This window comes from Hemitrygon akajei, chromosome 3, assembly GCF_048418815.1.
Source record: "Hemitrygon akajei chromosome 3, sHemAka1.3, whole genome shotgun sequence".
NCBI lineage: Eukaryota > Metazoa > Chordata > Chondrichthyes > Myliobatiformes > Dasyatidae > Hemitrygon > Hemitrygon akajei.
Window position 1 is genome coordinate 108206656 of NC_133126.1, and position 17395 is coordinate 108224050.

General features: G+C 42.5%; 1 protein-coding gene across 5 annotated transcripts in view; it reads left to right on the top strand.

The window, feature by feature from the left end:
- The window catches only part of ephb1 (EPH receptor B1), a 649893-nt gene that overhangs the window by 489432 nt on the left and 143066 nt on the right, over positions 1–17395 (top strand). For 4 of the 5 annotated variants that reach the window (XR_012098311.1, XM_073040562.1, XM_073040560.1 and 1 more), the window contains exon 6: positions 5810–5934. Coding sequence is in view for 4 of the 5 variants with exons in the window: in XM_073040562.1 (XP_072896663.1) it covers positions 5810–5934 (125 nt within the window). In the remaining variant the exon portion in view is untranslated. Of the gene's footprint in view, positions 1–5809; positions 5935–12259; positions 12396–17395 lie in introns of those variants that run through there. The other variant, XM_073040563.1, reaches the window with a different exon arrangement.

A 17395-nucleotide genomic window follows, 5' to 3' on the forward strand; every position in this document is an offset into this window, starting at 1 on the left:
GTTTCTGCCCAGGACTGGTAACATTCTATAATCTGCAAAGTAGTTGAAGGTGTTTTAACAGTCTTCTTGTCATCCCATCAAACTAAACATCCTTTGCCTTGCATGGTACTGAGGCTCTGCTGAAGGGGTGATCATATCCAAACTAAGACTGCTCTTACTGGGTTGATTTTGAGTAAGCACCTTTTTAACTTCTCCTTCAAATTCAGCAGCATTTTTTATTTGATAGAATATCAACATAGAAAGTGAAGGACTCTCACTCTTCTTCATGGACTGCGAGGCTCCTGATGTTCGTGACTTTTAACAGCTATGAGCCTTAACCCAGTGGTTCCATACATCAGCCTTTCTTTCTCCAGTGTTCAAGCCTAAAAGTCAAGAGTTTGTGTTTACTGTCCAAACAATGAACACATGGAAGGCTAGTTAACAAGGTTCAGTCGTTAGGTATTAATGCTGGAGTAATAAAATGGATTCAACAGTGGCTAGATGGGAGATGCCAGAGAGTAGTGGTGGATAATTGTTTATCGGGATGGAGGCCGGTGACTAGCAGGGTGCCTCAGGGATCTGTTTTGGGCCCAATGTTGTTTGTAATATACATAAATGATCTGGATGATGGGGTGGTAAATTGGATTAGTAAGTATGCTGATGATACTAAGGTAGGAGGTGTTGTGGATAATGAGGTGGGTTTTCAAAGCTTGCAGGGAGATTTATGCCGGTTAGAAGAATGGGCTGAACGTTGGCAGATGGAGTTTAATGCTGAGAAGTGTGAGGTTCTACATTTTGGCAGGAATAATCCAAATAGAACATACAGGGTAAATGGTAGGGCATTGAGGAATGCAGTGGAACAGAGAGATCTAGGAATAACAGTGCACAATAACCTGAAGGTGGAGTCTCATGTAGATAGGGTGGTGAAGAAGGCTTTTGGAACGCTGGCCTTTATAAATCAGAGCATTGAGTACAGAAGTTGGGATGTAATGTTAAAATTGTACAAGGCATTGGTAAGGCCAAATTTGGAATATTGTGTACAGTTCTGGTCACCGAATTATAGGAAAGATATCAATAAATTAGAGAGAGTGCAGAGACGATTTACTAGGATGTTACCTGGGTTTCAGCACTTAAGTTACAGAGAAAGGTTGAACAAGTTAGGTCTCTATTCATTGGAGCGTAGAAGATTGGGGGATTTGATCGAGGTATTTAAAATGTTGAGAGGGATAGATAGAGTTGACGTGAATAGGCTGTTTCCATTGAGAGTAGGGGAGATTCAAACGAGAGGACATGATTTGAGAGTTAGGGGGCAAAAGTTTAAGGGAAACACGAGGGGGTATTTCTTTACTCAGAGAGTGATAGCTGTGTGGAATGAGCTTCCTGTAGAAGTAGTAGAGGCCAGTTCAGTTGTGTCATTTAAGGTAAAATTGGATAGGTATATGGACAGGAAAGGAGTGGAGGGTTATGGGCTGAGTGCGGGTAGGTGGGACTAGGTGAGATTAAGAGTTCGGCACGGACTAGGAGGGCCGGAAAGGCCTGTTTCCGTGCTGTGATTGTTATATGGTTATATGGTTAATGAAGTTATGTAACTCATTTGAGATCCACTCAGTGAGTTCACAACCTCGCTGTTTCAGGCACCTTTAATTCTTTTATCAATCTTCCTCTGAGGCCGGTGTGGCATTTGAACTTCTTTATGAAGTAATGTGCAGAGAGCTCTAAAAGATGTAGGCACAAAACCGCAGATGCTGGAAACCTGGAGCAACACACAAAGAATTGGAGGGACTTAGTGGGTCAGGCAGCGACTATGGAGGGAAATGGACAGTCGATGTTCCAGGTTAAGGACCCTTCATCAGGACTGGAAAGAAAGAGAGGAGGTAGCCTGTTTAAAACAATGGAGAGGTAGATCCAGCTGAGGGAAGGGGAAGATTGGGAATGATGTAAGAAGCTGTGAGGTGATAGATGGAATATAGAGAAGCTGGTGACTGGAGATTGATGTGGCAATGTGTGGATGATTGTTGGATGATGAAGGTGGAGGGGGAGTGGAAAGAAATGGGTGATGGTGGCCAGTGGATAAGGGTAAGAAAGGGAGACAGGAGGTGGTTACTGAAAGTTAGAGAAATCGGTGTTAATTAGGTTGTATCTAAGTGCAGACATGTAACAGCTCACCACAAGGTCAAAGGCACATAAATATTGACCCAATTAAGCAGCTGCTCCAATTAGCTGAAGGTTCATAGAAATAGTTAAAAAGGTATAAATAAGGCAAACTACCATTCAACTAAGTAACAAATTGTGTCTTTAAATGAAATACAGAACATATTAGAACACTACTGATGTTACTACAGTACTGTAAAACTGTGTTTTAGTTTGTAACTAAAATCAAAATGATCAACAATCACTGCTTTTTGAATTGGCATTCATCAGCCTAAATGGAAACATAACACCTACACACACAACGGATGCTATCTTCCCATTTCTAAACTCACCGACAAATGGGACAGGGTGCCGTTATGTTAAAACTTCAGTAATCCACTACATGATATTTGGAAATCCCAGTGGTTTGCCGTCTGGCTCAGCGAGTGATGACTACCACACTTCAAGCAACACACACAAACTGCTGGTGGAATGCAGCAGGCCAGGCAGCATCTATAGGAAGAAGCGCTGTCGACATTTCGGGCCGAGACCCTTCATCAGGACTTCCACTCTACCTTTGTATTCCCTGGGGCCACAGTTCTACACTCCTTTTCCACTCACCAGGCCCCAGCTCCCATGTTCCCTTTGATTCAGTGGAAACTTTATTATCAATTTGTCTACTACCAAGAAGGTAAGTAAATTAGTAATAGAAATTAAATCCAATCATCCAGAAAATCTGAAGACACAAGAAATGGCAGATCTGGAACATGGAGCTTAAAAAAATGAACTGCTGGAGGGACTGTTGTGACTCAGGGTCTCTCACTCTGAAACGACAACTATTCCTTACACTCAGCTGAGTTCATCCTGCATTTTGTTTTTCAGTTCAGAATGTCTGCTTGTCCGCTACACCAGGCTCTCAAACACCCTGAATTATTGGAGGTTTATTGCACAACAGACACTATAGAATATAACCCTGCATTGGTTTAATAATGTTCATGCCCTCCTCTTACCTAAAATGCTATGTACTCAGTCTAACCCGTTCTCACCAGTGTTAGGACCAAGAGGATCACACAGTACTTACCAGCTTTGACTCCAATGCTATTTCTCACTAATTTAAAAAAATCCTTCCATTTAGCAGACCTCAGGATTAAGTATGAGACCACTCAGTTTAAGAGACCAAATATTGTAGGTGACTCGTAAACTCAGTCAGAGCTTTTAAGAATACTGGAGAGGGGAACCAGAGTAGGTGTAGAGTAGATGATGGAAGCAGGTACTTTCAGAACTCTCATCTAAGTGAGCACTTGAATTACCAATGCATAGATGGTTTCAGACTGTTGGTAAGTGGAATTAATTTAGATAAGTACTTGAAGGCTGGTGTGCATAGACAGGGTGTGCCACAGGACATGCTTCTGTGCTACATTATGACTCAAAGTCTAATGAAGAGACTAGAAACTGCAAATGCCGAAATCTGGAGCTTAGAACAATGCTTCAGCAGTTCAGATGCTGGGAAATACCTTATAGAGGAAGGAGTTTGAATTCATCCTCTCCACATATTAGCTGATCTAATTCTTATTATTATTTTGACTAAACCAGAATACATATGTGTCATAACAGTATCTCACATAATCCGACACAAGCACAAACATTACAAGCTGAGAGAAATGAACTAACTGGAATCTGTTCATTTTCTAATGGGAGAGAGTCAGGGTCACTTCATTCTGGAGGAAAGTAACAACATCACTCACACATTCTGGGAATCCTAAACCATGCCAGGCATACCTATATGCACAGGTGGAGAGAGAGCAGGGTACTCAGTATTCTGAGTGCAGAGGAGATGGTCTTTAAAAACAAAAGACCCTTGATTCCAAATTCTCCAAGGCAGTGGGATAATTGCATCAGACCCTCCTGAATATAATATGTGCCGGAGGGGATGGTCGGAGGTTCGACGGACTCGGAGTCCGCTGCGGTCGGAGCGCTTTCACTGTGTGCTGTGTCTGCGAGGTTGGGTTCGACAGAGCTTTCACTGTGTGTTGCATCTGAAAGGTTGAGTCGGGCGGCGCCGTGGAAGTCCATAGAGGGGGTATTCCCTTCTGCCGCCGGCGTGGGATGACGAGTCTATCGGGATCCTGAGGACTTGTGGAAACTGTGTGGTGGTTTCTTTTGAACTTATAGTCTTTTAACATATTTGGACTATTTTTACTGTGCCCATGGTCTGTTTTTTTTATCAATTATGCTATTGTTTGCACTGTTGTAACTATGTGGTTTTGTGCAGGTCTTGTAGCTTTAGTTTTTGGTCTTGTTTGTCTGGTGGATTTGGAGCTCCTTTCCGGGGAACGCGCTAAGATGGTAGCGCGATATTAATACGCAGCAGCCTCTCTGGACTGTGGACTGGGGATTACCAAACGTTATGTGGATTTTCTGGTGTAGTCTGTTTTGTCATATGCTTTTGTAATATCATTCTGGAGGAACGTTGTCTCATTTTTTAACTGCATTGCATTCTTGGTTTCTAAATGACAATAAACTGAATCTGAATCTGAAGCAGAGGCTTGGACATGAATTCAAAGAAGCAGTGTCGACATCACACTGTGAGGTTTCAGCTTGTGATGGTTTACTTCTGTTCTACTCAGACCATGTTCTTGTAATTCTTATTTATAATTTATAATTCTTGTAATTTCTGAGTTCCAGTTTCCTCCTGAAACACTGCTCACCCATTTCTCTTTTTGTGCCTGCCAACTGACCTTTAGCTTGTGTTCTAGCTCTTCTCTTTTTTTCAACATGGTGGATGTAAACATGTCAAAGCAAGTGCGGAAGTTCACACAGAGGAACTGTTGCTAATATGAATCGATAATAAATTGTGCAAGTCGTCAGTTTTCTTCCTTTTCTTCCATTATGTACAATTTACAACGAAGAGCCATGATCACAGAAATATGTCCCACAGATCCCTAGGAAGCACCAAATGCTCCAACCCACAGAACCTCACCATTATTGCTATGAGTTTTGCAACCATAATGAATTGGTTATAGTTTGGGAAAATTTTCTCCTTGTCTCAATGGAAAACCCATTCAGAACTTTACTTAAAAATAACAATCAAACTCATTTTGGGCTAAATGGAGTTCCCAACAGGGGCACTCCATTACTGCATATAAATGGAAATTGAACCACACACACCACTGACTGCAATATAAGTCATTTTCCCCCTTCTCTCAGCTTCAAACAATACTTGTAGATGTGTTTATTTCTGTGAGAAAGAGTCTTATGTTCTTTGTATTTATTTTCAATGCCCATCATGTTGATCCTGACCAACTTTAAATCTCAACTTTAAAGTTAACATTCCTGTTATGTTTTGTAACTCAAAAGCATAAATCTAATTGAAAGAAAAAACAGAGTCTGGAATGCACGTTCTTAGATTCATTTTTATTTTTGATGAGACATGCACGCATGATATAGTTGCCATTTGTATATATAAAACCCATAATTAATCATTTAAACAAACAAGAATGCTTAATCAAACAAAACAATATTACTGAAATATTAAATACACAACCATTTTTTTCCACAAATATGTGTGGTAAACAGGAACTTGACTACCCGTCATGGTTTGAACTCTAGACCTGTATTTGCAGGTCCAGAGTTCATGTTATTTTAAAATGTTTGCAAGACAACACAGGGTAATCTTCTCTTTGTCTGTTTTTTTTTGCAGCGCCCTCGACAGTCCCCATCATGCATCAGGTGGGCTCTACAATGAGTAGCATCACACTCTCCTGGCCACAGCCCGATCAACCAAATGGAATCATCCTGGATTACGAGTTGCGATTCTATGAAAAGGTACAGAGATGTAGATCCTGGCTCTCTATTATATTGTAGTTGCCACTGCTCCTTTTGCCAGAAGATTTTATTGGTGTATTGTTCTGAGTAAAGCATTCAATGGGATTTTGAGAACACCTTATATAAAAGTGAAGATCTCAGGTCAGAAACAGATATTAACTACAGTTGCAATGTAAATTATAAGGATCATTATGTTGTGAATCAGGAACAGGTTTAATATCACTGGCATAAGTCATGAAATTTGTTGTTTTTATGGCAGTAGTACATTGCAATAGATGATAAAAACTATAACTTACAATAAAAAGTATATGTGAAAACAATTAAATAAGTAGAAAAGGGGGAAATACTAAGGAAGTGTTTGTTCTCCATTCAGAAATCTGATGGCAGAGGAGAAGTTGTTGTTCTTGACACATTGAATGTGTGTCTAGAACCTCCTGTATTTCCTCCTTAATGGAAGCAATGAGAAGAGTGTATGGGTGAGGGGGTGCTTAATGATCGATGCCACTTTTTTGAGGCATCACCTTTTGAAGATGTCCTGGATGCTGGGGAGGCTAGTGCCCAAGATGGAGCTGGCTGGGTTTACAACTTCTTACACCTTCTTCCAATCCTGCACAGTTACCCCTCTAGTTAGAAGCTCTCCATGGCACATCAGTAGAATTTTGCCAGTGTCTTTGGTCACGGACCATCTACCAAAAATAGTCGGCAAATTTATAGATGACATTTCAACTGTGTCTAGCTATCCAGTCGTGGGTGTAGAGAGAGTGGAGCAGTGGGCTAAGCACACATCCTTGAGGTGCACCAGTGTCAATTGTCAGCAAGGAGGAGATGTTATTTCCAATTTCCACTGACTGTGGTCTCCCAGTCAGGAAGTCAAGGATTCAGTTGCAGAGGAAGGTGAAACAGTGTTATGAAAAGTGATTAGAAATCCTAGTACAATTTTCACCAGATGCAATAAAAAAGTAAAGAGATTTTTGAAAAGTACAGCACAGAAATAAGCCCTTCAGCCAATCTAGTCCATACCAACACATTTAACCTACCTACTCCCATCAATCTGCATCCAGACCATAGCCCTCCATACCCCAACCATCCATGTGCCTATCCAAACTTGTGTTAAAGGTTGAAATTGAGCTCACATGCACCACTTGCAGTGGCAGCTCGTTCCACACTCTCACGACCTTCTAAGTGAAGAAGATGAAAACCTCATGTTCCCCTTAAACTTTTCACCTTTCACACTGAACCCATGATCTCTGGCTGTAGTCTCACCCAACTTCAATGGAAAAAGCTTTACCCTAACTATACGCCTCATAACTTTGTATATGTCTATTAAATCTCCTCTCAATCTTCGATGTTCTAAGGAATGAAGTCCTAACCTAATCAATCTTTCCTTATAACTCCAGTCTTCCAGACCTGGAAATGTTCTTGTAAATTTTCTATGCACTTGTTCAACTTCATTTACATCTTTCCTATATGTAATTGACCAAAACTGCACTTAATACTCTAAATAAGGAATCTCCAATGTCTTATACAACTTCATCATAACATCCCTTCTCATGTACTCAGTACTTTGAAGGCCAAAGTTCCAAACCTTTCTTTATGACCCTATCTACCTGTGCCATCACTTTCAATGAATTATGCACCTGTATTTCCAGATCCTTTTATTCTACCACACTCCTCAGTGCCCTACAGTTCACTGTGTAATACCTACCCTGGTTGGTCCTACTGAAAAGTAACAACTCGTATTTGTCTGCATTTAATTCCTTCTGCCATTGTCCAGCCCGTTTTCCCACTGATTCAGATCCCATGATAGTCTTCCTTGCTGTCCACTACACCCCTAATCTTGATATCATCCATGAATTCGCTGATCCATTATCACCCGGATCATTGATACAGATGACAAACAACAACAGACCCAGCACTGATCCCTGCAGCACACCACTAGTCACAGGTCTCGAGTCAGAGAGCCAACCATCTAATACCGCTTTCTGGCTCTCTCACAAAGCCAATATCTAATCCAATTTACTACCTCATCTTGAATGCCAAGCAACTGAACCTTTTTGACATACCTCCCATGCAGGGCCTTGTCAAATGCCTTGCTAAAGTCAATGTAGACAACATCCACTGCCTTGCCTTCATCAACATTCCTGGTATAAGGTTGGTTCCTCTATAAGCTTCGTTAGGTATGACTTACTATGTGTAACCCTCTGTTTCGCCCAGCTCGCGTTCGTCTAGGGGAATCAGCCTTCGGCCCTACCAAACTGGGTAATCACGTTTGTGTGAATGCTGTGTAATGTACCCCCAGTTACAAACTCACAACGCAAAATATCAGACAGTACACCATATGCAATTAAATGATAGAACTTTATGAATCTTAATCTGAATATAGGGTTAGTAATGAAAATAAACAAAACAAAAGGGCCCAAGGTCAAGACAAAATCACATTGGAGTTCACTCAGTAGTCATTCTTCCAACATCGGTCTCCTCCAAGTGTTGCCAACCTTCGGACCCTCAGATCCCAGTCCACTCCGTCCAGTGGTCTCCACATGTGTCTTCCCTCTTCACCTCTCTTCGACAAAAGACTGCGAAAAAGCATCTTTCCAGATACACAAGACAAAGCAACAATCTCCGATTGGCTAACATGCATCCCATTATCTCCAGCTATAACCCTAACATTGCTGCTACAAAGAAACTGTTATCTCAGCAGGGAACATTACAAAGAAGCCATTACATTAGCAGTGAAACTTTACAGTGCATTACATATGCACAAAACCATGCTAATTATTCCTAATCAGTCCATGTTTATTCGTCTACTCATATATCTGGTCCCGTAGAATACCTTGTAACAGCTGAAATGGCGAGCACGAGAGGGCATGCTTTTAAGGTGCTTGGAAGTAGGTACAGAGGAGATGTCAGGGGTAAGTTTTTTTTACACAGAGAGTAGTGAGTACGTGGAATGGGCTGCCGGCGGCAGTAGTGGAGGCAAAAACGATAGGATCTTTTAAGAGACTCCTGGATGGATACATGGAGCTTAGAAAGATAGAGGGCTATAGGTAAGCCTAGGTAGTTCTAAGGTAAGGATGTGTTTGACACACCTTTGTGGGCCGAAGGGCCTGTATTGTGCTGTAGGTTTTCTATGTTTCTACTGATGTCTGGCTTACCAGCCTATAATTTCCTGGTTTATTTTTAGAGCCTTTCTTAAACAGTAAAACAACATTAGCTATCCTCCAAACCTCTGGTACCTCAGCTTGTACAAAGGATGTTTTAAATATCTCTGCTAGGGCCCCCACAATTTCTGCACTTTCCTCCCACAAGGTCCAAGCCTGGGGTTTATCCACCCTAATTTGCCTCCTCCTCTGTAATGTGTGTAAGATCTATGACCTCGCTTCTATAGACTCTGTGTCGGTCTCCCGAATAAATACAGATGCAAACAATTCATTTAAGATCTCCTTCGTTTATTTTGGCTCCATGTATGGACTACCATTCTGATCTTCCAAAAGACCAATCCGGTAATCCAAAAATCTGGGGCCCTCCCTCCTACACGAACTCCTTAGCCACATGTTAAACTGTATGATCTTCCTATTTCTGGCCTCACTAGCACGTGGCACAGGTAGCAATCTTGAGATCTCTACACTGGAGGTGCTGCCTTTAATCTCGCAGACAGCTCTCTAAAATCACTTTGCAGAAACTCATCACTCTTCCTACCTATATCATTGGTACCCACATGGACCATGACCCCTGGCTGCTCATCCTCTCATTTAAGAATGCTGAACACTCAATTCAAGATACCTGGACGCTGGCACCCGGAAGGCAACATACTATCCGGGAATCTCTTTCTCATCCACAGAACCTCCTTTCTGTTCCCCTAACAAAACCCCCCTTCACCACAACCTGCCTCTTCTACCCCTTTCCTTTCTGAGCCACAGAGCCAGACTCAGTGCCAGGGACCTGACTGCTGTGACTTTCCTTTGCTAGTTCACCCTCCCTCCCTGAACAGTATCCAGAGTAGTATACCTGTTGCTGAGGGGATGGCCACAAAGACACTGGCTGTTTAACCTCTGTCCCACTTCACTGAGTCTTTCATAATTAACGAGAATATTGATAGGGTGATCATTTCCCCTGGTTGTAGCGTTGGCTTAAGACGGTTGCCAAGGAGGGTAGAAAGACAAATTAAGTAGGATTTCTTTCTCCAGTTGTTTAATCAGATGGAATGAAAGAGGCAATTAATTTGCAGAAGTTCAGCAAGACTTTGATGGCAGCATCATTGAAACCTGTAGTTCCTTCCATCTTACAGGATAAAGACTGTAGATTGATAGAAACACATTGCCCGCAAGTTCACACCATGTGCTGTTGGAGAAATATACACACAGCTACTCCATAGGCTATGGCTTGGCTCTGTTCCTGCAAATTGTTAATAATCCAACCAGTTTGCAAGTCAAGAAATGTGGTTGTCAACATAGTCCACAGACAGCAGAAGTTGCATGCAGCCCTGCAGTAGGCAGCAAACATATCCTGCCAGTCTCCCAAACATATGTTCTTATGTACATAAATCATGTGTTTGTAATCTGGGGAGGTTACACCCTCTTCTTCTTCATCGCTGGTTTGAAATCCCAAACTTCAAGCATTCTTGCCATGCCCATTCAGAGCTTAAGGAAGGTGAGCCCCTCACTATCTTCACAAGGGTAATGGGTAATAAATGTCAGTGTTGTCCATATGATGGGACAGAATTCAAATTAAAAAACTATAAGTGAAATGTGAATCAAGAGGATAGCTTTGTTCTGGGTGGTGTCTCGTTTATCAAGTATTTAGAGTCATGCAGCATGAAAACAGGCCCTTGGGCTCACCAGGCCCACATTAATTTACACTAAACCCACTCTAATTCTATTTAATTCACTCTCCTATTTTATCCACACACACAACCCAGACAATTCTACCCACACAACACCTGCACTATAAAGTGCTTATATAACCTGACAACATGCATGTTTTTGGATATGGTTGGAAACCAACAAAATATCAGAGAACATGCCTACTCCACACAGACAGCACCAGAAGTTAGCATTGAACCCAAGCTTCTGGCTCTGGGAGACAACAGCTCTACCCACTGTGCCACAAGTGTTGATGTAACAACATTTCACCAAATAAATGGAGAATATCTCCACAATTAACTGGCATGCTCAGAAATTTGTTCAGTTTTCTCTTAAAAGATATCTTGGGTTTTGACTCTTTCCATTCTATCCGCTAAAGTAAGTCATTCTCCCAAAAAACATATGTTCACTAAAGAAATTCCTCCTAATCTGTCTTCTCATTGCCCTTGCGCCAGTTTAACTTTTTGGCCTCTCATCAATTTCCTAACTGTTTCCTAAAGTTAGATTGGGCAATACTTCAACTTTTAAATGCAAATCACATCTGCTGAACACAATTGACAGGTCATTGAGGATAGTAAGAGTGATATTGTGTATTTGGACTCTCAAAAGGTATTTGATAAAGTGTCAAATGTCTGGGAACAGAGTTTGTTATCCGATGCACTCATAAAGTGTGGATCCAATGGAGCGTAAAGCTTTGCCTAGTTTTGTGATTGCTTTTTAATTCTATCTAGAACAGATGCAGCACAATTTTTCACCTTTTATGTAGCAGCCATTCCGAGAGTCCCAAGAGATACTGATATTCTGAGGCACAATTTAATCTTTAAAATTGGGTTGTGAGTGCCCTAAAGTCATTTTCCAGTTGACAGAGATCAGAGGAACCTCTCAACCAATCATTTTGAGCTGGATTAGCATTGAGGGCTCAGGGATATGCTAAACTGCGTCATTCAGAGAGCCAGTGGTGAATACCCTTAACCTTTCTGAACAAAATTGATAAGTGTGGTGCTAAAGTTAGTTGGAAAGTGGTTTCAGAGCACAGTCTTTCTCTGCTAGGATGCATGTATCAATAACTAATTTCTGATACTTTTACCGTGACCATCAACTGGTTATGGAATTGCTAGTTATTGGGTCAAGCCTTCACTGGTTATAAGATCAGGTTATCCAGTCGCCCCCTTTTCAGACAATTGCTTACTCTTAATTACCTCTGGCTCCTGCATGGGAGTAAATTAAGAGGGCATTTAAGGTTCCATGAAAATTTTGTTGCAGAAGCAGGAAAGAAAGACCTCTTGGAGTTCTTAGAAATTCTCACAACTTGTCTGTGGATAAGTGTTCATGTTTGTCTCTGGTCAATCTGGCAGAGGACTCAAGCAGAACAGTTCCCTCCAGAAAATCCCCTTACTGGTAAACGTTATGCTCATGAAGGTGTTGGGAATTTCTGCTAAGTCTGTTTCTTTTTACTGTTTTAGCAATGTAAGGTCAAGCCTTCCCTCCCTTCCTCATGGCATCAGTGAATGTAAACAAGTGAAGTTCCAGCGGTTCATTGTATCCATGTGGTATGTCCAGAGATTACCTCACCCCAAATGGAAAGGCTCATGAAATATTGTCTTTTAGCGCATCGATTCCAAATGAGCACTCTGAGAATGCTGTTGGCAGAAGTAGTGATCTAAATGTTATCCACAGTGTTTTTTTTTGTTCTTTTTGAATAAAATTTTCCCATCAAATTTACTTCTGCATCTTTTGATGTCTAACAGTTGAGGAAACTATTTGTACTTCCTGCAGAGTGAACATAATGGCTTAAAATGCCAGTTATTAAGGAATTACAGCCATTTCAAATATGCTGGTAATTTGCAACTGCATTTTCATTCTGTACTTCTCAAGAGTGGTTGACTTTTAATGGCAATGACAACAAAGTCTTCATTCAAAGGCTCTATTTTCACTTTCCTTCAGAAACTAATTTGAGCTGTCAGATAGCACAGAGATAGCTCTCTTCAACCCATCCAGCCACTGTTGTCTACATATGCCACTTCAATCTCACCGTCAGTGTACATAATTCTTCACCATCCCTTTTTTTCTAAACTGCGGGTGTTTTTATTAAATTTGTGAATCTTAATACTTCGGTTTCTTCTGGGATGACAATGGGTCCAAATTCCACTGGAATAATTGTCTTCATAGACCTAGGATGACATTTCAGGATATGCCTGAATAGGCTCCTTATAGAAAGTGCTATCTTTTTGATTTGCTGAATTTTTTGCCTCTTTCTAAGGTTTAAAAGACCCTTTCTGGTCTCAGCTGCACTGGTAGGAATGTCAGTGAAACACGAAACAGAGAAAACACTTCTTAGGAATGCCAAAGGGTGGGTAGTGAGGAGAAGTACCAGACCATTGTTTGTTTTGAATAACATCTGAGAGTACCGGAAGTACTCAGAAAGTTAGGCAAATCCTATGTAAATAGAAGCAAAGCAAAGGTTAATTAGATTAATTTAATTTGAAGTGTCATCGTTTGTCATGACCCAAAAGTGTGGTAAATGGCAAATTCAGTAATAACTTTCAGAACTGAAGTGGATAAATAGCTGAAAGGTAACAAAGGGCTACAGAAAAAAAAGAGCAGGAGAGGAGGACTAAACAGAAAGCTCTTTCAAAGGTTCAGAAAAATGAGAGGCTGGCTGTCCTGTCTCATTGTTGTAGCTTCCTGGGATTGAAGTTGGCCAGTAATTAGATCTGAATTGTCTCTTCTATTGATGCATCAATCCTGTAATTGCTGCTGTAATTTGTGTTACAGTCATCACTTTGTAACATGGTTGTGCAGTGGGTGTGGTTGCAATACCCTGCACCAGAATACCAACAATTTCAATCCTCAGCCAATCTTTCTAGAGTGCAAATCAGTAAACAAAAAGGGAAATATACACCCTAAACTAGATTAGGAGATTTGGTTTGTCAACTAAAACACTCAAAAGCTTCGATAAATGTACCATGGGGAGCATTCTGACTGGCTGTATCACTGTCCGGTGTGGGTGTGGGGGTGGGGGGGGTGCTACTGCACCAGATTGAAGTAAATTGCAGAAACTTGTTAAATTAGTTCGCTCTGTCATGGGTTCCAGCCTCCGTAGTATTCAAGACATCTTTAAGGAGCGGTGCCTTAAGAAAGCGGCAGCCATCATCCCCACCATCCAGGACAAGCCCTCTTCATACTGTTACCATCAGGAAGGAGGTACAGAGGCCTGAAGGCACACTCTCAGTGATTCAGGAACAACTTCTTCCTTCTGCCATCTGATTTCTAAATGGACATTGATCCCATGAACACTAGTACTTGTTAAATTTCTGTTATTCTGCACTGCTTATTTTAACTTATATATATATTGTATATATTTAAAGTCACTCAATTTTTTTCTATATTTATCATCTATTTCATTTTAAAGTTAACAAATTTTATGACATATGCTGGAGACATTAAATCTGATTCTGATCAGATTAGTTTTATTTGTCACATGTACATTGAAACATGGTGATATGCATCATTTTGAGTCAACAATCGAAGTCCGAGGACATGTTGGGGACAGCCTGCAAGTGTCAGCATGCTTTCAGCACCTACATAGCATGCCCACACTGTACGTTGTGTGGGAGGAACCTGGAGCACCCAAAGAAAACCCAGGCAGTCACAGGGAGAATGTACAAAAACTCCTTACAGAGAGCAATGGGAACATAATTTTCTTTGGAACCCTGTTCCGAACGAAATCGTTCCATTATCATTAGATTGGCTGACCTGCAATTGCATTAACTCCCATTGCTGACAAGTACAGCAAGTGTGAACTTCTGCTTCAAGTCAGCTGGTGTAAGGCCTAATAAACTGTTTAATTCTTAAGTGGCTAATTAGTTTCTAATTAGGCAAGGCTCGACTGAAACCAAAGACAAAGTGTAATTAATCATTCTGGCCCAGAATTTCTGCCCCGTCATTCATACTGTTGCTGTTGCACTTTTAATTAAAGTAATGCGTCCAAGATGGCGTCTAAGTAAAGATGCAAACATGAGGAAATCTGCAGATGCTGGAAATTCAAGCAACACACACAAAATGCTGGTGGAACACAGCAGGCCAGGCAACATCTATAGGGAGAAGCACTGTCGACGTTTCGGGCTGAGACCCTTCGTCAGGACAAACTGAAAGGAAATATAGTAAGAGATTTGGAAGTAGGAGGGGGAGGGGAAAATGCGAAATGATAGGAGAAGACCGGAGGGGGAGGGGTGAAGCTGAGAGCCGGAAGGGTGATTGGTGAAAGGGATACAGAGCTGGAGAAGGGAAAGGATCATGGGACGGGAGGCCTAGGGAGAAAGAAAGGGGGAGGGGAGCTCCAGAGGGAGATGGAGAACAGGCAAAGAGTGATGGGCAGAGAGAGAAAAAAAGGGGGGGAATAAATAAATCAAGGATGGGGTAAGAAGGGGAAGAGGGGCATTAACGGAAGTTAGAGAAATCAATGTTCATGCCATCAGGTTGGAGGCTACCCAGACGGAATATAAGGTGGTGTTCCTCCAACCTGAGTGTGGATTCCATCTTGACAGTATAGAAGGCCATGGACAGACATATCAGAATGGGAATGGGACGTGGAATTAAAATGTGTGGCCACTGGGAGATCCTGCTTTCTCTGGCGGACAGAGCATAGGTGTTCAGCGAAACAGTCTCCCAGTCTGCATCGGGTCTCACCAATATATAAAAGGCCACACCGGGAGCACCGGACACAGTATACCACACCAGCCGACTCACAGGTGAAGTGTCGCCTCACCTGGAAGGACTGTCTGGGGCCCTGAATGGTGGTGAGGGAGGAAGTGTAAGGGCAGGTGTAGCACTTGTTCCACTTACAAGGATAAGTGCCAGGAGGGAGATCGGTGGGAAGGGATGGGGACAAGGGACAAGGGAGTGACGTAGAGAGCAATCCCTGTGGAAAACAGAAAGGGGGGGGAGGGAAAGACATGCTTGGTAGCGGGATCCCGTTGGAGATGGCGGAAGTTACGGAGAATTATACGTTGGACCCGGAAGCTGGTGGGGTGGTAGGTGAGGACAAGGGGAACCCTATCCCGAGTGGGGTGGCGAGCGGATGGGGTGAGAGCAGATGTGGGTGAAATGGGAGAGATGTGTTTGAGAGCAGAGTTGATGGTGGATGATAGGAAACCCCTTTGTTTAATAAAGGAAGACATCTCAAGTCAAGCCAAGTCAAGTCACTTTTATTGTCATTTTGACCATAACTGCTGGTACAGTACATAGTAAAAATGAGACAACGTTTTTCAGGATCATGGTGTTACATGACACAGTATTAAAACTAGACTGAACTACGTAAAAAAAACAACACAGAGGAAGCTACACTAGACTACAGACCTACACTGGACTGCATAAAGTGCACAAAAACAGTGCAGGCATTACAATAAATAATAAACAGGACAGTAGGGCAAAGTGTCAGTCCAGGCTTCGGGTATTGAGGAGTCTGATAGCTTGGGGGAAGAAACTGTTACATAGTCTGGTCGTGAGAGCACGAATGCTTCAGAACCTTTTCCCAGATGGCAGGAGGGAGAAGAGATTGTATGAGGGGTGCGTGGGGTCTTTCATAATTCTGTTTCCTTTGCGGATGTAGCGTGTAGTGTAAATGTCCGTGATGGTGGGAAGAGAGACCCCGATGATCTTCTCAGCTGACTTCACTATCTGCTGCAGGGTCTTGCGATCCGAGATGGTGCAATTTCCAAACCAGGCAGTGATGCAGCTGCTCAGGACACTCTCAATACAACCCCTGTAGAATGTGATGAGGATGGGGGGGGGTGGGGGGGGGAGATGGACTTTCCTCAGCCTTCACAGAAAGTAGAGACGCTGCTGGGCTTTCTTTGCTATGGAGCTGGTGTTGAGGGACCAGGTGAGATTCTCAGTCAGGTGAACGCCAAAAATTTGGTGCTCTTTACGATCTCTACCGAGGAACTGTCGATGCTCAGCAGGGAGTAGTCGCTCCGTGCCCTCCTGAAGTCAACAACCATCTCTTTTGCTTTGTTCACATTAAGAGACAGGTTGTTGACTCTGCACCAGTCCATTAGCCCCTGCACCTCCTCTCTATAAGCTGACTTGTCGTTCTTGCTGATGAGACCCACCACGGTCGTGTCATCGGCGAACTTGATGATGTGGTTCGAGCTGAGTGTTGCTGCACAGTCGTGGGTCAGCAGAGTGAACAGCAGTAGACTGACCACACAGCCCTGGGGGCCCCCGTGCTCAGTGTGTTGGTGTTGGAGATGCTGCTCCCGATCCGGACTGACTGAGGTCTCCCAGTCAGGAAGTCTAGGATCCAGTTGCAGAGGGAGGTGTTCAGGCCCAATAGGCTCAGCTTTCCAATCAGTTTCTGAGGGATGATTGTGTTGAATGCTGAACTGAAGTCTATGAACAGCATCCGAACGTGTCTTTTTCCTCCTTCGTCCTGGAATGAAAAGCCTCATCCTGAGAGCAGATGCGGTGGAGATGGAGGAATTGTGAGAATGGGATGGCATTTTTGCAAGAGACAGGGTGGGAAGAGGAATAGTCCAGGTAGCTGTGAGAATCTGTAGGCTTATAGTAGATATCAGTCGATAGGCCGTCTCCAGAGA